General features: G+C 42.4%; 1 protein-coding gene across 1 annotated transcript in view; it reads right to left on the minus strand.

Annotated features, from left to right (window-relative positions):
- The window catches only part of LOC130361878 (receptor-type tyrosine-protein phosphatase beta-like), a 150,638-nt gene that overhangs the window by 19,311 nt on the left and 104,053 nt on the right, over window positions 1–27,274 (minus strand). Inside the window, exons 10-17 of the mRNA XM_056565503.1 lie at window positions 24,003–24,245; window positions 11,614–11,856; window positions 9,876–10,118; window positions 8,139–8,381; window positions 6,400–6,642; window positions 4,015–4,257; window positions 1,606–1,848; window positions 245–487 (exon numbers count right to left, since the gene is read on the minus strand). Of these exons, the coding sequence (XP_056421478.1) occupies window positions 245–487; window positions 1,606–1,848; window positions 4,015–4,257; window positions 6,400–6,642; window positions 8,139–8,381; window positions 9,876–10,118; window positions 11,614–11,856; window positions 24,003–24,245 (1,944 nt within the window). The remainder of the gene's footprint in view (window positions 1–244; window positions 488–1,605; window positions 1,849–4,014; window positions 4,258–6,399; window positions 6,643–8,138; window positions 8,382–9,875; window positions 10,119–11,613; window positions 11,857–24,002; window positions 24,246–27,274) is intronic.

Genomic DNA, 27,274 nt, shown 5'->3' on the forward strand with positions numbered 1-27,274 from the left:
GCATCACATGTAAAAACCTACTAAATTTACTGCAGCTCAGACATGGAGCAGAAATAGCCACTACCAAAGCAAAAAAAGAAAAAGTGCTTAAGTGAAAGAAATTTATCAACAGGCTGAAAGCAGTTGATAAATAAGTTGCACATAAGCAAAAAATAGTAAGAAAAAAATTACTAAAAAAAAGGAATAAATAAGCAAACATTGATAAATGTCCCCCAATATTGTTTAGAACTGTCACAATACTCACTTGTTGTAACTTCTGTTTTCGAGCCTTCTCCTTGTATATAACCAATCAGAGTTGATACCACAATTGTGTACACATTCCCAGGAGATAAACCTTCAACTGTATAATTTGTATTCAGCGTAGAAATCAAACGTCCATTTAATAGGATTTGATAAGCACTTACACCTCCCTCTGGAGGAAGCCAATTTAGAGAGAAAGAAGTGGTAGTGATATTAACTGCAGACAGGTTCTTGACTGCTCCGGGTTCTACAAAGAGAAAAGTGACATAACATTTTAAAAAGAAGAAAAATGTATTATGAGGACAATGCCTGTACATTAAACATATCTTACCAAGAGGATAGAACTCACATTGTATCATATGTTGACTTCAGTTTATACATTTGTAATTCATTTTCTCCATATATTTACATTTAGTGGCGGATTATCAAATAGGTAGTTTGCTTGGTGGCCCAGGAATTTTTAATCAGCCATTGTGAATCAGTTCCGTTAGCTAACACCTGAAAATGCTTACCATTGCTACTCCCACGATCCTCCTCAAATACAAACAGGGTCCTAATACTGTCCATTGACAGTATTTAGTGTTCTAAGGTGCGGACATCTAAACCCTTTGTGTGACAGTGCAAGAAGCTAAAGAGGATTCATGGAGTGAGATATATCACTAAGGTCTGAGGTCTGAAATATTTTCTTGCTCTGTGATCTGAATTTAGTTGTCTGGTCTGAGATCTGAATAAATTTAGGGGGTCTGGCGTGATGTCTGAATCAATTGTGGGATCTGTTTTATTAGGAGGTCTTGAAGTTGCCATATATTCATCAGTCTTGTATGAAGTCTGAAATAACTGTGGTCTTGTCTTGGGTATCAAATGAAGTTAGGGTCTTTTCTAGTGTCAATTGTATGAAGGGGTCTTGTCTGAGGACTGACCCATAGAATAAGGTTTTAATGTGTTTAATACAACACAAGAAATGTTTTAAATATGGAAATGTTTCACACAACTCTTCCTGCAGAAAAACCCTCCAGAGACATTTTGTCCTATATATTTCTGCCATCCGCCGCTCCTTTTATAATGCTCTAGCACTGATATAACTGATGCTAAGCAAAATCTTCACAAAGTACCACCCTCAGCATGTGTTCTTGTGAGCTACTGGTGCCTTAACTGCAGCGTTTTATCATTTCAACTCCCTTTCTCATTAGAATGTAATGTGGCTGCTCTTAATGAGAACAATTTTCATGTTAATTTGGAAATGAGGACCAAACTATCATTGAGCCAACTGTTATCCAATGACAATGGCTACAAAAAGTCATCAATAAAATTAAGTACAAAATTTGTACAACTGACAATATTGTTTAGAACTGTCACAGTACTCACTTGTTGTAACTTCTGTTTTCGAGTCTTCTCCTTGTATATCACTAACCAGAGTTGATACCACAACTGTGTGCACATTTCCAGGAGATAAACCTTCAACTGTAAAATTTGTATTCAGTGTAGAAATCAAACGTCCATTTATTAGGATTTGATAAGCACTTACACCTCCCTCTGGAGGAAGCCAATTTAGAGAGAAAGAGGTGGTAGTGATATTAACTGCAGACAGGTTCTTGACTGCTCCGGGTTCTACAAAGAGAAAAATGCATCATGAAGACAATGCCTGTACATTAAACATATCTTACTAGGAGGATAGAACTCACAATGTATCACATGCTTACTTCTGTTTATCATTTTTTATTACATTTTCTCTTTATATTTACATTTAGTGGCGGATAATAACATCGGCAGTTTGGATGGTGGCTCAGGACTCCCAGGGAACCCATGACTGACCCAAGAACTAACCAAAGTCCTCACATGCAGACAGGTGAGTCCAGGGGAGATTTAAAATTAGGAAGGTTGATGTGCTTTTTTTAAAAGGGGGAGCAGATATTTTAAATCAGCCGTTATGCATCAGATGAGGTTGAAAACACCCGAAAATGCTAACTTTATTCTATGGTTCAGTCATCAGAAAAGACCCTATCATAAAATTGACACCAATAAAGACCCTAACTTAATTTCATACTCCAGAAAAAAGCTGAATCATTTCACCCTCAAGAAGAGATCCATAAAAAAATTGCATCTTCAACATCTTTTAATGTTTTAATGTTTCATACAACACTTTCTGCAAAAAAAAAAAAAAAACTCCAGATATATGTGGCAGATATCAGCTTCTGCTCTTCTAACACTCGAGCACTGTTTTATCCCCCATAGACATTACATCCTATACAGTGGTCCCCCGACATTCGATGGCTCCGACATATGTTCGTTTCAACATACGATGGCCTCTTAGAGGCCATCATATGTTGAATGCAACATCAACATACGATACTTCTGTGTGTTGGGGCCATCGCAAAAATGGCTATCCAGCAGCGCTGACTGCTTCAGCTGCTGCCGGATAGCCGTTTAATGTGCTTCATGTTCCCCCGCTCCATGATACTCACATGTCTCCATCGTTCTGGCCCGTCAGTTCGCCGCTCCTATTCTGCTGCATCACAACATTGCCGCTGCCCTGCGCCGTCGCTCTCCGTCGCTGTCATCACGTCTCCGCTCACGCTGCCCTGTCGTCCAATAGGAGCGGTGTGAGCAGTGCGGCACGAACAGCGACGTGATCCCGGCGACGGAGAGTGACAGCACAGGACAGCAGCGACGTTGTGATATGGTAGCAGAGGAGCGGCGAACTGACTGGCTGGAGCAGCGAAATGACGGGAAGGAGCAGCGGGGACATGTGAGTATCATTGAGCATCCATGTACTCAACATACGATGGTCCGCCTGGAACCAATTACCATCATATGTTGAGGAACCACTGTATATGACTGATATCCGCCTCTCCTCTTATAATGCTGTAGCACTTATATAACTGATGCTAAGCAAAATCTTCACAAAGTACCAGACTCTCAGCGCCTTATCATTTCAATTCCCTGAGGCTAAGTTTCCACTTGTTTTTTTTTTCTGGCAGATTTTGGAAAACTGCCACTGCAGTTTTTGAGCCAAAGTCAGAAGTGGATCCATAAGGGTGGAGAAGTGTAAGTGCTTCCATTATATTTTCTATTCGTTTTGAATACACTTCTGGCTTTGGCTCAAAAACTGCAGTGGCAGTTTTCCAAAAACTGCCAGAAAAAAAAACAAGTGGAAACTTAGCCTTACTCATTATACTTTCATGTGGCAGCTCTAAATGAAATAATTTTGCATGTTAATGTTTAACTAAGGACCGAACTATCATAAGGCCAAGTGTTATCCGATGACAATGGCTACAGAAAGTCATAAATAAATTAAGTAAAAAATTGTACAACTAACAATGGGGGACATTTATCAAAGCATTTAGTAGTTTTTTTTTTTTGCTTAAAATTGTCGCAAAAAAGTCGCACATGCGACTACGCTCTTTTTTCTGCAACTTTTTGCTTGTTCAGTGTCCTAAGCAAAAAATTAAAATCTTGCTTACCAAAGCAAAAAGTGATTTTTGACTTGCAGTGGTCAGATATTTATCAAGTGCGAAAGTCGCAAAAAAGTCGCATCACATGTAAAAACCTACTAAATTTACTCCAGCTCAGACATGGAGCAGAAAAAGCCACTACCAAAGCAAAAAAAGGAAAAAATGCTTAAGTGAAAGAAATTGATCAACAGGCTGAAAGCAGTTGTTAAATAAGTTGCACATAAGCAAAAAATAGTAAGAAAAAAATAACTAAAAAAACGAATACATAAGCAAACATTGATAAATGTCCCCCAATATTGTTTAGAACTGTCACAATACTCACTTGTTGTAACTTCTGTTTTCGAGCCTTCTCCTTGTATATCACCAATCAGAGTTGATACCACAACTGTGTACACATTTCCAGGAGATAAACCTTCAACTGTATAATTTGTATTCAGCGTAGAAATCAAACGTCCATTTAATAGGATTTGATAAGCATTTACACCTCCCTCTGGAGGAAGCCAATTTAGAGAGAAAGAAGTGGTAGTGATATTAACTGCAGACAGGTTCTTGACTGCTCCGGGTTCTACAAAGAGAAAAGTGACATAACATTTTAAAAAGAAGAAAAATGTATTATGAGGTCAATGCCTGTACATTAAACATATCTTACCAAGAGCATAGAACTCACATTGTCTCATATGTTGACTTCAGTTTATACATTTATAATTAATTTTCTCCATATATTTACATTTAGTGGCAGATTATCAAATAGGTAGTTTGCTTGGTGGCCCAGGAATCCCAAGGAAAACATAACTGACCGGAAGACTAACCAGATTCCTTTGCTGCAGATAGGCTCACTCAGGGGTGGTTTAAAATGGGGTGGAGAAATGTGTTTTTTTAAATGGGGTGCATTTTTTAATCAGCCATTGTGAATCAGTTCCGTTAGCTAACACCTGAAAATGCTTACCATTGCTACTCCCAGGATCCTCCTCAAATACAAACAGGGTCCTAATACTGTCCATTGACAATATTTAGTGTTCTAAGGTGCGGACATCAAAACCCTTTGTGTGACAGTGCAAGAAGCTAAAGAGGATTCATGGAGTGAGATATATCACTAAGGTAGATATATCACTAAGGTCTGAGGTCTGAAATATTTTCTTGCTCTGTGATCTGAATTTAGTTGTCTTGTCTGAGATCTGAATAAATTTAGGGGGTCTGGCGTGATGTCTGAATCAATTGTGGGATCTGTTTTATTAGGAGGTCTTGAAGTTGCCATGTATTTATCAGTCTTGTATGGAGTCTGAAATAACTGTGGTCTTGTCTTGGGTATCAAATAAAGTTAGGGTCTTTTCTAGTGTCAATTGAATGAAGGGTTCTTGTCGGAGGACTGACCCATAGAATAAGGTTTTAATGTGTGTAATACAACACAAGAAATGTTTTAAATGTGGAAATATTTCACACAACTCTTTCTGCAGAAAAACCCCCCAGAGACATTTTGTCGTATATATTTCTGCCATCCGCCACTCCTTTTATAATGCTCCAGCACTGAAACAACTGATGCTAAGCAAAATCTTCACAAAGTACCACCCTCAGCATGTGTTCTTGTGAGCTATAGGTGCCTCAACTGCAGCGTTTTATCATTTCAACTCCTTTACTCATTAGACTGTAATGTGGCAGTTCTAAATGAGAACAATTTGCATATTAATGTGGTAATGAGGACCAAACTATCATTGAGCCAACTGTTATCCAATGACAATAGCTACAAAAAGTCATCAATAAAATTAAGTAAAAAGTTTGTACAACTAACAATATTGTTTAGAACTGTCACAATACTCACTTGTTGTAACTTCTGTTTTCGAGCCTTCTCCTTGTATATCACTAACCAGAGTTGATACCACAACTGTGTACACATTTCCAGGAGATAAACCTTCAACTGTATAATTTTTACTCCTCCCTTATGAATCCACTTCTGAATTTGGCTCAAAAACTGCAGTGGCAGTTTTCCAAAAACTGCCAGAAAAAAAACCAAGTGGAATCCTAGCCTAACACTCGAGCACTGTTTTATCCTCCATAGACATTACATCCTATACAGTGGTCCCCCGACATACGATGGCCCCGACATATGACATGTGAGTATCATTGAGCATCCATGTACTCAACATACGATGGTCCGCCTGGAACCAATTACCATCATATGTTGAGGAACCACTGTATATGACTGATATCCGCCTCTCCTCTTATAATGCTGTAGCACTTATATAACTGATGCAAAGCAAAATCTTCACAAAGTACCAGACTCTCAGCGCCTTATCATTTCAACTCCCTGAGGCTGTTTCCACTTGTTTTTTTATTTCTGGCAGATTTTGGAAAACTACCACTGCAGTTTTTGAGCCAAAGTCAGAAGTGGATCCATAAGGGAGGAGAAGAGTAAGTGCTTCCATTATATTTTCCATTCCTTTTGAATACACTTCCGGCTTTGGCTCAAAAACTGCAGTGGCAGTTTTCCAAAAACTGCCAGAAAAACAACAAGTGGAAACTTAGCCTTACTCATTATCATTTCATGTGGCAGCTCTAAATGAAATAAATTTGCATGTTAATGTTTGAATAAGGAGCGATCTATCATTAGGCCAACTGTTATCTGATGACAATGGCTACAAAAAGTCATCAATAAATTAAATAAAAAAATTGTACAACTAACAATATTGTTTAGAACTGTCACAATACTCACTTGTTGTAACTTCTGTTTTTGAGCCTTCTCCTTGAATATCACCAATCAGAGTTGATACCATAATTGTGTACACATTTCCAGGAGATAAACCTTCAACTGTATAATTTGTATTCAGCGTAGAAATGAAACGTCCATTTATTAGGATTTGATAAGTACTGACTCCTCCCTCTGGAGGAAGCCAATTTAGAGAGAAAGAAGTTGTAGTGATATTAACTGCAGACAGGCTCTTGACTGCTCCGGGTTCTACAAAGTGAAAAGTGAAATAACATTTTAAAAAGTAGAAAAAATGTATTATGAGGACAATGCCTGTACATTTGTGGTCGTGGCTTAATGCGTTACGTACTTACCGAAGCTGTTCTAGCAACCTTACCTATCGGTCTGTGGTGTCCAAAAACCGTAGTCGAGGGCACACCTAAAGAGGGCATGCCCCTTATGGAGTTGATAAATATAAGGGAGGGTTGGGTGGGTGTTCAAAATACCACGCAAGCCCCGAATGAAGGTAGGAGGTGGTATTTATAGAGCCACAGCCCCTCCCACAAACACAGTTGCAAGAGCTTAACACTAAACATATCTTACACAGAGGATAGAACTCCCATTGTATCACATGTTGACTTCAGTTTATACATTTGTAATTCATTTTCTTATTATATATACATTTAGTGGTGGATTATAAAATAGGCAGTTTGCTTGGTGGCCCAGGACTCCCAAGGAAAACATGACAGACCAGAGGACTAACCAGATTCCTTTGCTGCAGATAGGCTCACTCAGGGGTGGTTTAAAATGGGGTGGAGTAATATGATTTTTTAAATGGGGTGCATTTTTTAATCAGCCATTGTGAATCAGATCCTTTAGCTAACACCTGAAAATGCTTACCAATGTTACTCCCAGGATCCTCCTCAAATAAAAAACAGGGTCCTAATACTGTCAAATGACAGTATTTAGTGTGCTAAGGTGTGGACATCAAAACCCTTTGTGTGATGGTGCAAGAAGCTAAAGAGGATTCATGGAGTTAGATATATCACTAAGGTAGATATATCACTAAGGTCTGAGGTCTGAAATATTTTCTTGCTCTGTGGTCTGAATTTAGTTGTTTGGTTTGAGATCTGAATAAATTTAGGGGGTCTCGCGTGATGTCTTAATCAATTGTGGGATCAGTTTTATTAGGATGTCTTGAAGTTGCCATGTATTTATTGGTCTTGTATTGAATCTGAATTAACTGTGGTCTTGGGTATCAAATTAAGTTAGGGTCTTTTCTAATGTCAATGGTATGAATGGGTCTTGTCGGAGGACTGACCCATAGAATAAGGTTTTAATGTTTTTAATACAACACAAAAAATGTTTTAAAAGTGGAAATGTTTCACACAACTCTTCATGCAGAAAAACCCTCCACAGACATTTTGTCCTATATATTTCTGTTATCCGCCGCTCCTTTTATAATGCTCCAGCACTGATATAACTGATGCTAAGCAAAATCTTCACAAAGTACCACCCTCAGCATGTGTTCTTGTGAGCTATAGGTGCCTTAACTGCAGCGCCTTATCATTTCAACTCATTTACTCATTAGACTGTAATGTGGCAGCTCTAAATGAGAACAATTTGCATATTAATGTGGTAATGAGGACCAAACTATCATTGAGCCAACTGTTATCCAATGACAATAGCTACAAAAAGTCATCAATAAAATTAAGTAAAAAGTTTGTACAACTAACAATATTGTTTAGAACTGTCACAATACTCACTTGTTGTAACTTCTGTTTTCGAGCCTTCTCCTTGTATATCACTAACCAGAGTTGATACCACAACTGTGTACACATTTCCAGGAGATAAACCTTCAACTGTATAATTTGTATTCAGTGTAGAAATCAAACGTCCATTTATTAGGATTTGATAAGCACTTACACCTCCCTCAGGAGGAAGCCAATTTAGAGAGAAAGAGGTGGTAGTGATATTAACTGCAGACAGGTTCTTGACTGCTCCGGGTTCTACAAAGAGAAAAATGCATCATGAAGACAATGCCTGTACATTAAACATATCTTACTAGGAGGATAGAACTCACATTGTATCACATGCTTACTTCTGTTTATACATTTTTATTACATTTTCTCTTTATATTTACATTTAGTGGCAAATTATAACATAGGCAGTTTGGATGGTGGCCCAGGACTCCCAGGAAACCCATGACTGACCAAAGAACTAACCAGAGTCCTCAGCTGCAGACAGGTGAGTCCAGGGAAGATTTAAAATCAGGTGGGTTGATGTGCTTTTTTTTAAAAGGGGGAGCAGATTTTTTAAATCAGCTGTTATGCATCAGGTGAGGTTGAAAACTCCCAAAAATGCTTACTTTCTTCTATGGTTCAGTCCTCAGAAAAGACCATATCATAAAATTGACACCAGAAAAGACCCTAACTTAATTTCATACGCAAGACAAAACCAGAATCATGTCATCCTCAAGAAGAGATCCATAAAAAATTGCATCTTCAACACCTTTTAATGTTTTAATGTTTCATACAAAACTTCCTGCAAAAAAAAACCTACAGAGATATGTGGCAGATATCAGCTTCTGCTCTACTAAAGCTAAGTTTCCACTTGTTTTTTTTTTTCTGGCAGTTTTTGGAAAACTGCCACTGCAGTTATTGAGCCAAAGCCAGAAATGTATTCAAAAGGAATGGGAAATATAAAGGAAGGACTTACACTTCTCCTCCCTTATGAATCCACTTCTGAATTTGGCTCAAAAACTGCAGTGGCAGTTTTCCAAAAACTGCCAGAAAAAAAACCAAGTGGAATCCTAGCCTAACACTCGAGCACTGTTTTATCCTCCATAGACATTACATCCTATACAGTGGTCCCCCGACATACGATGGCCCCGACATATGACATGTGAGTATCATTGAGCATCCATGTACTCAACATACGATGGTCCGCCTGGAACCAATTACCATCATATGTTGAGGAACCACTGTATATGACTGATATCCGCCTCTCCTCTTATAATGCTGTAGCACTTATATAACTGATGCAAAGCAAAATCTTCACAAAGTACCAGACTCTCAGCGCCTTATCATTTCAACTCCCTGAGGCTGTTTCCACTTGTTTTTTTATTTCTGGCAGATTTTGGAAAACTACCACTGCAGTTTTTGAGCCAAAGTCAGAAGTGGATCCATAAGGGAGGAGAAGAGTAAGTGCTTCCATTATATTTTCCATTCCTTTTGAATAAACTTCCGGCTTTGGCTCAAAAACTGCAGTGGCAGTTTTCCAAAAACTGCCAGAAAAACAACAAGTGGAAACTTAGCCTTACTCATTATCATTTCATGTGGCAGCTCTAAATGAAATAAATTTGCATGTTAATGTTTGAATAAGGAGCGATCTATCATTAGGCCAACTGTTATCTGATGACAATGGCTACAAAAAGTCATCAATAAATTAAATAAAAAAATTGTACAACTAACAATATTGTTTAGAACTGTCACAATACTCACTTGTTGTAACTTCTGTTTTTGAGCCTTCTCCTTGAATATCACCAATCAGAGTTGATACCATAATTGTGTACACATTTCCAGGAGATAAACCTTCAACTGTATAATTTGTATTCAGCGTAGAAATTAAACGTCCATTTATTAGGATTTGATAAGTACTGACTCCTCCCTCTGGAGGAAGCCAATTTAGAGAGAAAGAAGTTGTAGTGATATTAACTGCAGACAGGCTCTTGACTGCTCCGGGTTCTACAAAGAGAAAAGTGAAATAACATTTTAAAAAGTAGAAAAAATGTATTATGAGGACAATGCCTGTACATTTGTGGTCGTGGCTTAATGCGTTACGTACTTACCAAAGCTGTTCTAGCAACCTTACCTATCGGTCTGTGGTGTCCAAAAACCGTAGTCGAGGGCACACCTAAAGAGGGCATGCCCCTTATGGAGTTGATAAATATAAGGGAGGGTTGGGTGGGTGTTCAAAATACCACGCAAGCCCCGAATGAAGGTAGGAGGTGGTATTTATAGAGCCACAGCCCCTCCCACAAACACAGTTGCAAGAGCTTAACACTAAACATATCTTACACAGAGGATAGAACTCCCATTGTATCACATGTTGACTTCAGTTTAGACATTTGTAATTCATTTTCTTATTATATATACATTTAGTGGCGGATTATAAAATAGGCAGTTTGCTTGGTGGCCCAGGACTCCCAAGGAAAACATGACAGACCAGAGGACTAACCAGATTCCTTTGCTGCAGATAGGCTCACTCAGGGGTGGTTTAAAATGGGGTGGAGTAATATGATTTTTTAAATGGGGTGCATTTTTTAATCAGCCATTGTGAATCAGATCCTTTAGCTAACACCTGAAAATGCTTACCAATGTTACTCCCAGGATCCTCCTCAAATAAAAAACAGGGTCCTAATACTGTCAAATGACAGTATTTAGTGTGCTAAGGTGTGGACATCAAAACCCTTTGTGTGATGGTGCAAGAAGCTAAAGAGGATTCATGGAGTTAGATATATCACTAAGGTAGATATATCACTAAGGTCTGAGGTCTGAAATATTTTCTTGCTCTGTGGTCTGAATTTAGTTGTCTGGTTTGAGATCTGAATAAATTTAGGGGGTCTCGCGTGATGTCTTAATCAATTGTGGGATCAGTTTTATTAGGATGTCTTGAAGTTGCCATGTATTTATTGGTCTTGTATTGAATCTGAATTAACTGTGGTCTTGGGTATCAAATTAAGTTAGGGTCTTTTCTAATGTCAATGGTATGAATGGGTCTTGTCGGAGGACTGACCCATAGAATAAGGTTTTAATGTTTTTAATACAACAAAAAAATGTTTTAAAAGTGGAAATGTTTCACACAACTCTTCATGCAGAAAAACCCTCCACAGACATTTTGTCCTATATATTTCTGTTATCCGCCGCTCCTTTTATAATGCTCCAGCACTGATATAACTGATGCTAAGCAAAATCTTCACAAAGTACCACCCTCAGCATGTGTTCTTGTGAGCTATAGGTGCCTTAACTGCAGCGCCTTATCATTTCAACTCCTTTACTCATTAGACTGTAATGTGGCAGCTCTAAATGAGAACAATTTGCATATTAATGTGGTAATGAGGACCAAACTATCATTGAGCCAACTGTTATCCAATGACAATAGCTACAAAAAGTCATCAATAAAATTAAGTAAAAAGTTTGTACAACTAACAATATTGTTTAGAACTGTCACAATACTCACTTGTTGTAACTTCTGTTTTCGAGCCTTCTCCTTGTATATCACTAACCAGAGTTGATACCACAACTGTGTACACATTTCCAGGAGATAAACCTTCAAATGTATAATTTGTATTCAGTGTAGAAATCAAACGTCCATTTAATAGGATTTGATAAGCACTTACACCTCCCTCTGGAGGAAGCCAATTTAGAGAGAAAGAGGTGGTAGTGATATGAACTGCAGACAGGTTCTTGACTGCTCCGGGTTCTACAAAGAGAAAAATGCATCATGAAGACAATGCCTGTACATTAAACATATCTTACTAGGAGGATAGAACTCACAATGTATCACATGCTTACTTCTGTTTATCCTTTTTTATTACATTTTCTCTTTATATTTACATTTAGTGGCAGATTCTAACATAGGCAGTTTGAATGGTGGCCCAGCACTCCCAGGAAACCCATGACTGACCAAAGAACTAACCAGAGTCCTCAGCTGCAGACAGGTGAGTCCAGGGGAGATTTAAAATCAGGTGGGTTGATGTGTTTTTTTTAAATGGGGGAGCAGATTTTTTTAATCAGCCGTTATGCATCAGATGAGGTTGAAAACACCCGGAAATGCTAACTTTATTCTATGGTTCAGTCCTCAGAAAAGTCCCTATCATAAAATTGACAATTTAAAAGACCCTAGCTTAATTTCATACTCAATACAAAGCCAGAATCATTTCACCCTCAAGAAGAGATCCATAAAAAATTGCATCTTCAACACCTTTTAATGTTTTAATGTTTCATTCAACACTTCCTGCAAAATAATCTCCAGAGATATGTGGCAGATATCAGCTTCTGCTCTTCTAACACTCGAGCACTGTTTTATCCTCCATAGACATTACATCCTATACAGTGGTCCCCCGACATACGATGGCCCCAACATATGTTAGTTTCAACATACGATGGTCTCTTAGAAGTAATCATATGTTGAATGCAGCATCAACATACGATATTTCTGTGTGTTGGGGCCATCGCAATAACGGCTATCCAGCAGCGCTGACTGCTTCAGCTGCTGCCGGATATCTGTTTAATGTGCCTCATGTGCCCTGCTCAATGATACTCACATGTCTCCACTAGAGATGAGCGAACTTTTCAAAAATTCGATTCAGCCGATTCGCCGAATTTTCCCGAAAAGTTAGTTTCGATCCAAATTTGTTCGCGGCGAATTAATATTAAAAAAGGCTATTTCTAGCCTACATACAGCCTCTATAGGGGTATAGAACACTTTGCTGTGTCCTAAAACGCATATGGAGTGTGCTGGGGTAGTGAAATAATAATGTTATTCAGAATAGCATGCAGATTACCGGCATCGCTCTTAGAATCACTGCCGCACAGCAGCACAATGACAGAGCCTGGTGGTGGCATCAGTGTCAGGAGACCATATAGTGACTGAATGACATAGCGTGTACATGTTGGCAGCAAGAAGAGAGCATTTAGTGGCTGAATGGCACAGCGTGGAGTTGGCTGATGCACTAGTACACTACACACCAGGGCTTCACAATCCCCCCCCCCCCCCAAAAAAACACAATATATGAAATTTTTGACAAAGATTTCTCATTGGTATTACCCGCTATCCAAAAATGTGAAATTAACAGACCCAGGCCCCACCTCTGCGGCATCAGGAACCCATATATTGCCTGAAGGACAGAGCCTGAAGTTGGCTGATGCACCAGTACACACCAGGGCTTCACAATCCCCCCTCCAAAATCAACACAATGAGACATTTTTGTCAAAGATTTCTCATTGGTAGCACCCGCTATCCAAAAATTTGAAATTTCCAGAACCAGGCCCCACCCCTGTGGCATCAGTAACCCATATATTGCCTGCATGACACAGCCTGGAGTTGGCTGATGCAAGAGTACACACCAGGGCTTCACAATCCCCGCCAAAAAAATAACACAATATATGACATTTTTTACAAAGATTTCCCATAGGTAGCACCCGCTATCCAAAAATTAGAAATTTACAGACCCAGGCCCCAACTCTGCGGCATCAGGAACCCATATATTGCCTGAAGGATACAGCCTGGAGTTGGCTGATGCACCAGTACACACCCGGACTTCACAATCCCCTCCAAAAAACCACAACATTTTAGAAATGTTTTAAATAAATACCTTTGTGTAAGAACAAGCGCATATCTAACAGTTCACAAGACTCTATAATGCAGAACGGTGGACCACCCAAAGAAATTCTTCTCAAAAATAATAAACCACACAATGTTTGACATTTTTTTACAAAAACGAATTTGCATCTGTCTCCAAAGATCAGATCACCAAAGGACTTTTTTTCGCCCAAAATGATGAAGCAGAGTTAATCCCTGTCCATATTTTTTTGTTTTTTTTAATTTTCATTAAAAAATCCCACGCAACAAGTGTTCCGTTGTGTAACGATTAGCATTCTGGAAAATTCAATTTCATAACTGACAAAATTATCAGTAAATAAAAAAAAAAAACACTACCCAAGAGTGTTTAATTACCACATACATTGCACCAGGAGCAGTCAAGAGTAGGCCTCAGCAGTACCCAAGAGGCTTTAATAACCCCCTACCTTTGCACGATCAATTGCGAGATCGAGCAATACCAGGTGTGTTATGCCCTCTGATTTCCGGAGCAGCAGGCACGCTCCACTGAATGGATTAGCGTGTCTCTTTAATCGACCGGTGCTGGTAACCTGCTAACTCCCAGAAAGGTAAGCTGCCGCGAAGCAGGTGGTCTCCCCCCGGCAGGTTTGGCTCCAGAATTTCCACTACTGCCAAACCACGCTGACTGCCAACCGTGCTACAGCCTTGCTGACTCAATGGCAACCTGCAACTCTCTTCTCCCGATGATGAACCCCCCTTCTCCTGAGATCGAGCAATAACAGGTGTGTTATGCCCTCAGATGTCCGGGGCCGCAGGCGCGCTCCACTGAATGGATTAGGGATTACCTTTTTGTAAAACCAAGCGCATATACAGCAGTTCAGAAGACTCTATAATGCAGGACGGTGGACCACCCAAAGACATTCTTCTCTAATATAATAAACCACACCATATGTAAAAAAAATTTAAATAATTGAAATTCCAAGACCACCTCTGCTGCATCAGTAACCCATATATTGCCTAACAGACACAGACTGGAGTTGACTGATGCACGAGTACACACTACACACCAGTCACCCGGGCTTCACAATCCACCCCAAAAAAAACACAAAATTTTATCGAAATTGTCTGACAAAATACCTTTTTTTTAAAAAAAAACAAGTGCATATACAGCAGTTCAGAAGACTCTATAATGCAGGATGGTGGACCACCAAAAGACATTCTTCTCAAAAATAATAAACCACACAATGTTTGAAATTTGGTTAAAAAAATTATTACATGTGTAGCGCATCTGTCTCCAAAAAATCAGATGACAAAAGGATTCTAATCGCCAAAAAAGATTAAGCAGAGTTAATCCCTCTCCATCTTTTTATTTATTTTTTTTTCATTAAAAAATCACATGCAACAAGAGTTCCGTTATGTAAAGGTTAGCATTCTGCAAAATTCAATTTTATTACTGATAAAATTACCAGTAAATTTAACAATAACGCTACCCAAGAGTGTTTAATTACCCCATACATTGCATCAGGAGCAGTCAGGAGTAGGCCTCAGCAGTACCCAAGAGGCTTTAATAACCCCTTACCTTGCCCGATCAATTGCGAGATCGAGCAATAACAGGTGTGTTATGGCCTCAGATGTCCTGGGCCGCACTAGCGCTCCACTGAGCGGAATGGCGTGTCTCTATCTTTCAAGGACAGGTGCGTGTTGCACGCTGAAACCAGTTCGTGATAGGGATCTGTGATTGCAATTATTTAACCTTAAAACGAGGAATTACCAGTAAGTGAGGGTCATAAGCTGGCGTTGATTAAGTCCCTGCCCTTTGTACACACCGCCCATTGCTATAAGCGATTGGATTAGTTAGTGAGTTGGTTAGTGAGGTCCTCGGATCGGCCCAGGCGGGGTAGGAGAAGGCCCTGGCAGAGCGCCGAGAATTTAGCGATCATTGTTGAAATTTGCATTAAGCATGTATTTAGCTACTGCTAAACATCCAAAAATGTAAGGCCCAAGGCCAGAGGCACCAGGGAGGCAAGAAGTTCCTGAAAGACACAGAATGAGTCTGGAGCATGCATTTGCAGTACCCAAGAGGTTTTCATAACCCCTTACATTTAAAGATCAATGTTTACATTTGCATTAAGCATATATTTAGCTACTGCTAAACTTCAAAAAATTATAGGCCCGAGGCCTGAGGCACCAGGGAGGCAAGTAGTTTGTAAAAGAGACAGAATGAGTCTGGAGCAGTCATTCACAGTACCCAAGAGGGTTTCATAACCCCTTACATTAAAAGATCAATGTTGACATTTGCATTAAGCATGTATTTAGTTACTGCTAAACTTCAAAAAATTATAGGCCGAATGCCAGAAGCATCAGTTTTCCCCATATTAGGAGCATAGTTGTCCCCCAGATTAGGCAGCATAGATGTCCCCCAGATCAGGAGCATACTTGTCCCCCAGATTAGGCAGCATAGATGTCCCCCAGATTAGGCAGCATAGATGTCACCCAGATTAGGCAGCATAGATGTCCACCAGATTAGGAGCATAGTTGTCCCCCAGATCAGGCAGCATAGATGTCACCCAGATTAGGTAGCATAGATGTCCCCCAGATTAGGAGCATACTTGTCCCCCAGGGTAGGCAGCATAGATGTCCCCCAGATTAGGAGCATAGTTGTCCCCCAGATTAGGCAGCATAGATGTTACCCAGATCAGGCAGCATAGATGTCCCCTAGATTAGGAGCATACTTGTCCCCCAGAGTAGGCAGCATAGATGCCCCCCAGATTAGGAGCATACTTGTCCCCCAGATTAGGCATCATAGATGTCCACCAGATTAGGAGCATAGTTGTCCCCCAGATTAGGAGCATAGTTGTCCCCCAGATAAGGAGCATAGTTGTCCCCCAGATTAGGCAGCATAGATGTCACCCAGATTAGGCAGCATAGATGTCCCCCAGATTAGGCAGCATAGATGTCCCCCAGATTAGGCAGCATAGATGTCCCCCAGATTAGGCAGCATAGTTGTCCCCCAATCAGCGCGGGCCGGTCAGAGCCAATCAAAGGGCCGTATGTGGCAAGCGGGCCATACAATGCCCAGGTCTGCCCCAGAGGGTTTCATAACCAACCACAATAGAGAAAATTTTGTTGTAGAAGCATGGTCAATCTACTCAGACCCATCTGTCATTTGTGGTTGGAAATCCTGGCTGATCCATCCCTGATTCATCTTGACAAATGTCAGTCTCTCCACATTTTTAGTGGACAGAAGAGTTCGCCTTGGGGTGACTATGGCCCCGGCTGCACTAAACACCCGCTCTGATGGCACACTACTGGCCCGGCAGGACAGCTTTTCCAGGGCAAACTCTGCTAGTTGCGGCCATAAATCGAGTTTGGCTGCCCAGAAGTCAAGCGGATCTTCAACGGTTGTTGGCAGGGTCATGTCGAGGTAAGCCCCCACCTGCTGGTTCAGGTCCTGCTCCATGTCTACCTGCTGCTGATGAGTAGCTTCACTATGCGGTGGAAGGAAGCTACTAATCAGCGACTGTAGACTCAGGCTGCTGCTGATTGAGCCGGTACTGCTCCTGCCACCCCTCCCCAGCAGCCGTGGGAGTGGAAGGTGAGCGCAGAGGGCCCCCCGAGTCAGACCTGCGAGTGGATGGACCATGTGGCTGATAGGCATCGGCCAACCGACTACGTAGAAGCTCCCTGAAGTAGGTCAGTTTGTCCTCCCTCTCAGTGGATGTAAAAAAGGCCCCCATTCTGGGCCGGTAGCGAGGGTCTAATAAGGTGGAGATCCAGAAGTCATCGCGCTGACGAATTTTGACAATTCGGGGGTCACTACGCAAACAACTCAGCATGCATCGTGCCATTTATGTCAGTGACTCGCTGGGACTACCTGCCTCCATCTCCACTGCATACTGCCACGGTGTCTGGGTCCTCTGTCTCGCCTCCCTCGTAATAACCCTCCACCTCCTCTGGCTGCTCCTGCTCCTCCTCTCCTGTCCAATGACCAGAAACACCGGCCATCTCATCCACCGTAAACTGTGCTCTGCTCTGCCCCTCATCATCCTCCTCCAGTTCATCCCCCACAGGACTCATGTAGCCTTCTGATGTAGGCGCAACGTCTCCATTGCCGTGACAAGCCATGTTTTCAATCATTTTTTGGAGTAAATGTAGGAGGGGAATTACGTCGTTCATGGCGTAATTCGAGCGACTAACAAAAAATGTGGCTTCCTCAAAGGGCCTCAGGAAACGGCAGGTGTCGCGTATGAGCTGCCACTCGTTCACATTGAAGTTACACAGGGGAGTACTCCTATCTGTTTGTATCATCAAAAAATCCGTGATGGCTTTTCTTTGTTCGTATAGTCTGTCCAACATATGGAGGGTGGAATTCAAACGTGTGGCAACGTCGCAAATGAGACTATGTTGTGGGATACCGTTCTGACGCTGCAGCTCAAGCAAAGTGTGCTTGGCGGTGTACGAGTGGCTGAAGTGCATGCACAGTTTCCTTGCCATTGTCAGGACGTCTTGCAAATGGGGTGAAGACTTGATGAACTTCTTGACAACCAGATTCAACACGTGTGCCATGCAGGGTGAATGGTTCACACTTCCTTGTCGCAGCATGGCCACAATGTTCTTCCCATTGTCGGTCACCATGGTTCCCATTTCCAGATTCCGTGGAGTAAGCCGTACTCGTATTTCTTCCCTAATGAACTTTAGCAGTTCCTCCCCTGTGTGACTCCGTTCGCCATGACAAACCATGTGAAGGATGGCTTGACACCGCTGTGCCCTACACACGTGGTACGATGAAGGGCCACCGAGATTTGGACGTGCAGTGGAGGCCGAGGACAAGGGGGAGGAGGAGGAGGCGCACACTGTAAAAGGACCAACTGCCTGGGAGCCAGAGCGTGGAGGAGGAAGCAGTGTGACCTGTCCAAGTTGCTGTTGTGGCTGTGCAGGAACAACATTTACCCAGTGGGCCGTAAAAGACATGTATTGTCCCTGCCCGTAGTTACAGCTCCACACGTCGGCGCTGCCGTGCACTTTTGAACACACCGACAGGCTCAAGGACTGGCCTACCTTCTCTTGCACAAACTTATGCAGGGCTGGTACTGCCTTCTTCGCAAAGAAATGACGGCTTGGGACTCTCCACCTCGGCTCGGCACAAGCCATCAATTCCCTGAAATCTTTAGAGTCCACCAGTTGGAAAGGGAGGGACTGCAACACCAGCAACTTGGATAGGAGCACATTCAACTTCTGCGCCGTTGGATGAGTGGGCGCATACTGTTGTCTCTTGGACATGGGTTCGCCGATCGATTGTTGGCGGAATGGCTGACTACGAGCGGAAGAAGCAGGAGCGCAAGAAGGAGGGTTTGACACAATGCTCCCTTTGGCTGAGGTGGTGGAGCCTTGGCTGGATGACGGAGGGAATGGATGGCCACTGAGGGATGCAGCAGGCTGAACCACTGCATCGGAGCCACGGTTATCCCAGGCCGCTTTATGGTGGCGAATCGTGTGTTGACGCAGGGCCGTGGTGTTGAGATTGGGACTCTGGCCACGCTTCACTTTCTGCCAACAGATTTTGCATGTGACTACGCTAAGGTCCTCTGGATTCTTTATGAAGAACAACCACACCACAGAGTAACTAATTTTCCCACCCGCAGTACGCACTATTTCACTGCTATTGGCGCCATCTCCAGGAACCCCTGTTCCACTACCTCCCTGAATGGTAGCTTGCCGCGAAGCAGGCGGTCTCCCCCTGGCACGTTTGGCTCCTGAATTTCCACTACTGCCACCACCATGCTGATTGCCAACCGTGCTACCCCCTTGCTGCCTCATAGACAAAGAGCAAATCTCTTCTCCTGATGATGAAGCCCCGGCTTCTGCACCCGGCTCCCAATTGCGATCGGCTTCATCATCATCAAAAGATGTGTGCACATCACTGATGTCCTCCTCGTGTTCCACAGCAGTGTCTGCCTCAGGACCCTGAACAATTGAAACACCACCTCCCACGTCACTCTCCGCATCACTACTTGCCCGCTTTGTGGAGCAAGCGACGCATGTCTCCTCACATTCTTGGCTGCCCATTAGCTGCTGACTGTCCTCTATTGGATCGTCCTCAGTAAATAGTGGAGCTGAACCCAAAGCATGAGATACTTCTTTGGGAGAGGGAACCGCATAGGACAAAGGCAAAGGGATTATGGGGACTGCTCCCGGGCCATGCCAACTGAGGGTTGTGTCTGAGGAACCCACCGATTCTTGACTGGGGTTGTCACATGTCGCTTGTGATGATGGGGATGAGCGTGCAAACCAATTGGCGAGGAGAGATGGGTCGACGACATGACCGCTGGGTGTTAACGGGAGCTCAGGCCTATTGCTGCGACTCCTGCTGCCACTAGCCCCAAGTCTGCTGCCAACTCTGCCTAACGTATGTAGGCCTCTGCCCCTTCTCTGTGCACGTCCTGGCACTTCCCTGCCAGACATACTTAGTGCGTTTATGAGGGTATGGAACAGCAGCAGGCGATTACTCACGGCTGTCCTTTCAAAGTATATAGGCCCTAGACAGAATAACAGTTACTAAATAGTACACTCCTTTGTTGTATGTATGCCCTTTGCAATGATAAGCGCACTGGTATGCGTATTTCTACACAGAAAAAACACTTTTTTTTTTAAATACACCAGCAGGTGTATACTAATGTGTGGAATAGCACTGAATTTAGCACAGAGACAGAATAACAGGTACTAAATAGTACACTACTTGGTTGTATGTATGCCCTTTGCAATGATGAGCGCACTGTTAAGCGTATTTATACGCAGAAAAAAACTTTTTTTTTGTTGTATACACCAGCCAGTGTATACTAATGTGTGGAATAGCACTGAATTTAGCAACGAGACAGAAATACAGGTACTAAATAGTACACCACTTGGTTGTATGTATGCCCTTTGCAATGATGAGCGCACTGTTAAGCGTATTTGTACGCAGGAAAAACTTTATTTTTTTCTTTAATACACCAGCAGGTGTATAACGTGTGGTATAACACTTAATTTAGCACAGAGACAAAAAAAAGGTGGTATATGGTACGCTAATTGCTTGAATTTAGGCCCTTTGCAATGATAAGGCCACTGTTAAGCGTATTTGTATGCAGGAAAACCTTTTTTTTTATTTAATGCACCGGCAGGTGTATAACGTGTGGTATAACACTTAATTTAGCACAGAGACAGAAAAAAAGGTGGTATATGGTACGCTATTTGCTTGTATTTAGGCCCTTTGCAATGATAAGGCCACTGTTAAGCGTAATTTTACACAGGAAAACCTTTTTTTTCTTTAATACACCAGCAGGTGTATAACGTGCGGTATAACACTTAATTTAGCACAGAGACAGAAAAAAAGGGAGTATATGGTACGCTATTTGCTTCTATTTAGGCCCTTTGCAATGATAAGGCCACTGTTTAGCGCATTTGTACTCAGGAAAAAAAAAATTTTCTTTAATACACTGGCAGATGTATAACGTGTGGTATAACACTGAATTTAGCACAGAGACAGAAAAAAAGGTGGTATATGGTACGCTATTTGCTTGAATTTAGGCCCTTTGCAATGATAAGGCCACTGTTAAGCGTATTTTTACGCAGGAAAACCTTTTTTTTCTTTAATACACCGGCAGGTGTATAACGTGTGGTATAACACTTAATTTTGCACAGAGACAGAAAAAAATGGAGTATATGGTACGCTATTTGCTTGTATTTAGGCCCTTTGCAATGATAAGGCCACTGTTAAGCGTATTTGTACTCAGGAAAAAAATAAGTGTCTTTAATACACCGGCAGGTGTATAACGTTTGGTATAACACTGAATTTAGCACAAAGACATAAAAAAGGTGGTATATGGTACGCTATTTGCTTGTATTTAGGCACTTTGCAATGATAAGGCCACTGAAAAAGCGTATTTGTACTCAGGAAAAGTTTTTTTCTTTAATACACCGGCAGGTGTATAACGTGTGGTATAACACTTAATTTAGCAAAGAGACAGAAAAAAAGGGAGTATATGGTACGCTATTTGCTTGTATTTAGGCCCTTTGCAGTGATAAGGCCACTGTTTAGCGCATTTGTACTCAGGAAAAAAAATTTTTTCTTTAATACACTGGCAGATGTATAATGTGTGGTATAACACTGAATTTAGCACAGAGACAGAAAAAAAGGTGGTATATGGTACGCTATTTGCTTGTATGTAGGCCCCTTGCAATGATAAGGCCACTGAAAAAGCGTATTTGTACTCAGGAAAAACTTTTTTTTCTTTAATACACTGGCAGGTGTATAACGGGTGGTATAACACTGAATTTAGCACAGAGACAGAAAAAAAGGTAGTATATGGTACGCTATTTGCTTGAATTTAGGCCCTTCGCTATAATAAGGCCACTGTTAAGCGTATTTTTACGCAGGAAAACCTTTTTTTTCTTTAATACACCAGCAGGTGTATAATGTGTGGTATAACACTTAATTTAGCACAGAGACAGAAAAAAAGGTGGTATATGGTACGCTATTTGCTTGTATGTTGGCCCTTTGCAATGATAAGGCCACTGAAAAAGCGTATTTGTACTCAGGAAAAACTTTTTTTTCTTTAATAAATACACCGGCAGGTGTATAGCGTGTGGTATAACACTGAATTTAGCACAGAGACAGAGTAACAGGTGAAAAATGGTAAAAAGGCACTAAAGTCCACAGTAATATGACTTATTTCTGAACAGCAGCAGGACCCAACAGTGCAGCACCACAAAAAATATTTGCACTCTGTCACCCTAAATTGTACTCTGTCACACAATTCTGAGCAGCAGAAGATTTGTGGAGCAAAAAAAAAACTCAATTGGGCTGAAAAATGAGGAGATAAGATGCTTCAGAAAGTTCAGGCAGCTTGGAGATCTGTATGAGGCAGCTGACAGCTATCTGCCCCTCTTTGCTGCAATGCTCAATAACGTGAATAGGAGGTTTAGCTATCAATGAACCTTCTCAGTGTTACAGCAAAGTACTCTGCACTCCTGTCTTTCCCTAATCCTGATGTGACTAGCAGTTGCAGTGTAACGCTGTGGTATGAGCTATTCACACACACGAAGTCCCGTCCTCTCCATCTGAGTGCATAGATGAAATGAAGAGAGGCAAGATGGCCACCGATTATATAGGGGCTGTGACATCACAGGGGTCAGTGAACACTGATAGGCTGCATCTCACATGTGGTTCAGGGTCAGCCCGCCTACCTTAATTCCCGCCGCTGTTTCCCGCCCTCTCATAATCCCCTGCCCCATGTACTCACATGTGGATCCGCCATCTTAGCTCTCCAATAGCCTGTAACGCTGTAAAATGGAGTTTAATGAAGCGATTCGTGCCATAGAATCGCGGCGATATTCGTATTCGTTGTGAATCGAATTTTTCATGAAATTCATAACGAATTCGGGTTCGTCAACTTCGATTCGCTCATCTCTAGTTTCCACCGTTCAGGCCCGTCAGTTCGCAGCTCCTCCTCTTCGCAGCTCCTCACAACGCTGCCGCTGCCCTGCACCATCGCTCTCTGTCGCTGTCATCATGTCTCTGCTCAAGCTGCCCTGTCGTCCAATAGGAGCGGTGCGAGCAGTGCGGCACAAGCAGCAACGTGATCAAAGCGACGGAGAGCGACAGCACAGGACAGCGGCGACGTAGTGATATGGTAGCAGAGGAGCGGCGAACTGACTGGCTGGAGCAGCGAACTGACGGGCAGGAGCGGCGGGGACATGTGAGTATCATTGTGCATCCATGTACTCAACATACGATGGTCCACCTGCAATCAATTACTATCATATGTTGGTAGCACTTATATAACTGATGCTAAGCAAAATCTTCACTAAGTACCAGACTCTCAGTGCCTTATCATTTCAACTCCCTGAGGCTAAGTTTCCACTTGTTTTTTTTTTCTGGCAGATTTTGGAAAACTGCCACTGCAGTTTTTGAGCCAAAGTCAGAAGTGGATCCATAAGGGAGGAGAAGTGTAAGTGCTTCCATTATATTTTCTATTCCTTTTGAATACACTTCGGGCTGTGGCTCAAAAACTGCAGTGGCAGTTTTCCAAAAACTGCCAGAAAAAAAACAAATGGAAACTTAGCCTTGCTCCATATACTTTCATGTGGCAGCTCTAAATGAAATAAATTTGCATGTTAATGTTTAAATAAGGACCGAACTATCATTAGGCCAACTGTTATCCGATGACAATGGCTACAAAAAGTCATCAATAAATTAAGTAAAAAATTGTACAACTAACAATATTGTTTAGAACTGTCACAATACTCACTTGTTGTAACTTCTGTTTTCGAGCCATCTCCTTGTATATCACCAATCAGAGTTGATACCACAATTGTGTACACATTTCCAGGAGGTAAACCTTCAACTGTATAATTTGTATTCAGCGTAGAAATTAAACGTCCATTTATTAGGATTTGATAAGTACTGACACCACCCTCTGGAGGAAGCCAATTTAGAGAGAAAGAAGTTGTAGTGATATTAACTGCAGACAGGTTCTTGACTGCTCCGGATTCTACAAAGAGAAAAGTGAAAAAAAATTTTAAAAAGAAGAAAAATGTATTATGAGGACAATGCCTGTACATTTGTGGTCGTGGCTTAATGCGTTACGTACTTACCGAAGCTGTTCTAGCAACCTTACCTATCGGTCTGTGGTGTGCCAAAACCGTAGTTGAGGGCACGCCTATAGAGGGCATGCCTCTTATGGAGTTGATAAATATAAGGGAGGGTTGGGTGGGTGTTCAAAACACCATGTACGCCCTGAATGAAGGTAGGAGGTGGTATTTATAGAGCCACCACCCCTCCCACAAACACAGCTGCACGAGCTTAACACTAAACATATCTTACCAAGAGGATAGACCTCCCATTGTATCACATGTTGACTTCAGTTTATACATTTGTAATTAATTTTCTCCTCTTATTTACATTTAGTGGTGGCTTATAAAATAGGCAGTTTGCATGGTGGCCCAGGACTCCGAAGGAAAACATGACTGACCAGAGGACTAACCAGATTCCTTTGCTGCAGATAGGCTCACTCAGGGGTGGTTTAAAATGGGGTGGAGTAAAGGGATTTTTTTAAATGGGGTGCATTTTTTAATCAGCCATTGTGAATCAGATCCGTTAGCTAACACCTGAAAAGCTTACCAATGTTACTCCCAGGATCCTCCTCAAATACAAAACAGGGTCCAAATACTGTCCATTGACAGTATTTAGTGTGCTAAGGTGCGGACATCAAAACCCTTTGTGTGATGGTGCAAGAAGCTAAAGAGGATTCATGGAGTGAGATATATCACTAAGGTAGATATATCACTAAGGTCTGAGGTCTGAAATATTTTCTTGCTCTGAGATCTGAATTTAGTTGTCTGGTCTGAGATCTGAATAAATTTAGGGGGTCTGGCGTGATGTCTGAATCAATTGTGGGATCTGTTTTATTAGGAGGTCTTGAAGTTGCCATGTATTTATTGGTCTTGTATTGAGTCTGAAATAAATGTGGTCTTGTCTTGGGAATCAAATGAAGTTAGGGAATCAAATGAAGTTAGGGTCTCTCTAATGTCAATTGTATGAATGGGTCTTGTCGGAGGACTGACCCATAGAATAAGGTTTTAATGTGTTTAAGACAACACAAGAAATGTTTTAAATGTGGAAATGTTTCACACAACTATTCCTGCAGAAAAACCCTCCAGAGACATTTTGTCCTATATATTTCTGCCATCCGCCACTCCTTTTATAATGCTCCAGCACTGATATAACTGATGCTAAGCAAAATCTTCACAAAGTACCACCCTCAGCATGTGTTCTTGTGAGCTATAGGTGCCTTAACCTCTTCAGGACATAGGGCGTATGGATACGCCCTGCATTCCGAGTCCTTAAGGACCGAGGGAGTATCCATACGCCCGTGGGAAATCCGGTCCCCACCGCTAGCCGGTTGGGGACCGGAGCCGAATGCCTGCTGAAATCGTTGAGCAGGCATCTCGGCATATCGCCCAGAGAGGTCATCATGGCCCCCCATGTTGGCGATGGCAGCACATCGCTCATCAATTCAGATGAGCGATGTGCTGCGATTCCGTTCCCCGCAGCTCGCCGGGCGTGGATTGGAGCCGGATGTCTGCTGATCAGCAGACATCCCGGCAGTGTGCAGGAGGAGGTCTACACCACCAATCACCATCCTTTCTGTACTGGGGGCTGGCATTGCGGCCACCCCCTTCAGTACAGTTGTGATTGGGTGGCCAAAGTGGCCACACCAATCACAATGTAATGGGAGGGGATGGTGGGGGTTAGGAGCACGTTGCTCCGTTCTGCCCGCCATTCCACTCAGATCTGGTGTGCAGGACGGAGCCCCATGCTGCCCATCATCCCCTCAGTAAAAAAAAAGTGCTCCTTGCCCCCTTTCTGTGGCCCCTTGGCACAGAAATCCCCTGGGATAGTTTTAGATTTAGGTAGGGACAGGTTAGGGTTAAAAAAAAGTTATTGTCCGTGGGTCCGTAGCACCTTTAGCTGCACGACCCCGGCCCTGCCGGATCACTGCGGTCTGCCGCCAGCCTTTTTTTTTTTGGCGCAGATCTTTTTTTTTTTTCCTAAGCGTGTATGCGGACCCTCTTAGTTAGAAAAGAGCGGTCCGCCACCGTTTGTTAAAGCCCACCCGCCGCTGATCAGTCCCGTAGTACTGATCAGCGTTTTATTTGTGGTGCCGGCGCTTTTTTACGCGTTTTCTAGCGTTTTTTTGCATCCATAGGCGGTCCGTGCCACCAGTAGCAGGCGTGTATTGTGTGGCCGGACCTTACCTGTGTGTGCGGCGTGCCTCACCGCTGTCAGTGATTTATCACTGATCAGCGTTTTTTTGTGGTAAAGGCACTTTTTTCAGATAATGCGTATTTTTTTTTTGCACCCATAGGCGGTCCGTGCCACCAATAGCAGGCGTGTACTGTGTGGACGGACCGTACCTGCGTGTGCAGCCTGTCCCACCGCTGTCAGTGATTTATCACTGATAAGCGTTTTTTTGGGGGGTTCAGGCGGGTGCATTTTTTTCAGGGTTAAGCGGTTTTTAATTTTATTTTTTGGTTTTTATGTGTGGGGGTGGCCGGACCCTCCACTGACTTCTGCGCCCCCTGCCGCCACAAGCGCTAATCAGTGCGCACACCACTGATTAGATAAACGCTTTTTTTTTGGCACAGGGCTTTTTTGCGCTAGAAGTCCCTTTTTTTTTTTTAAAGTCCCCCTTTTTTAGTTAGGTTAGAAGTTTCCCCCCCCCCCACACACACACACACACATACCCGTATCCCCATTAGAGTAGGGAAATGGCCCGCAGAGCGTTTTCGTCGGAGGAGGCATATGCCATAATTGCCTCCGACACTGAGAGCTGCTCAGAGGACGATGAAGACCCCACCTTCCTTATTTCATCGTCCTCCTCATCATCTAGTTCAGATAATGAGCCACCAAGGCGAGACGCCGCTGTGCAGTGCCGCAAACCTCCGCTGCCCTTGACCCTGTGCCCCATGCTAGTATGAGTCCCCCGGGCGCTTATTTCCCACTGTACCCCTTGTTACA

The sequence above is a fragment of the Hyla sarda genome, chromosome 3 (genome assembly GCF_029499605.1).
Source record: "Hyla sarda isolate aHylSar1 chromosome 3, aHylSar1.hap1, whole genome shotgun sequence".
NCBI classification, from domain to species: Eukaryota; Metazoa; Chordata; class Amphibia; order Anura; family Hylidae; genus Hyla; species Hyla sarda.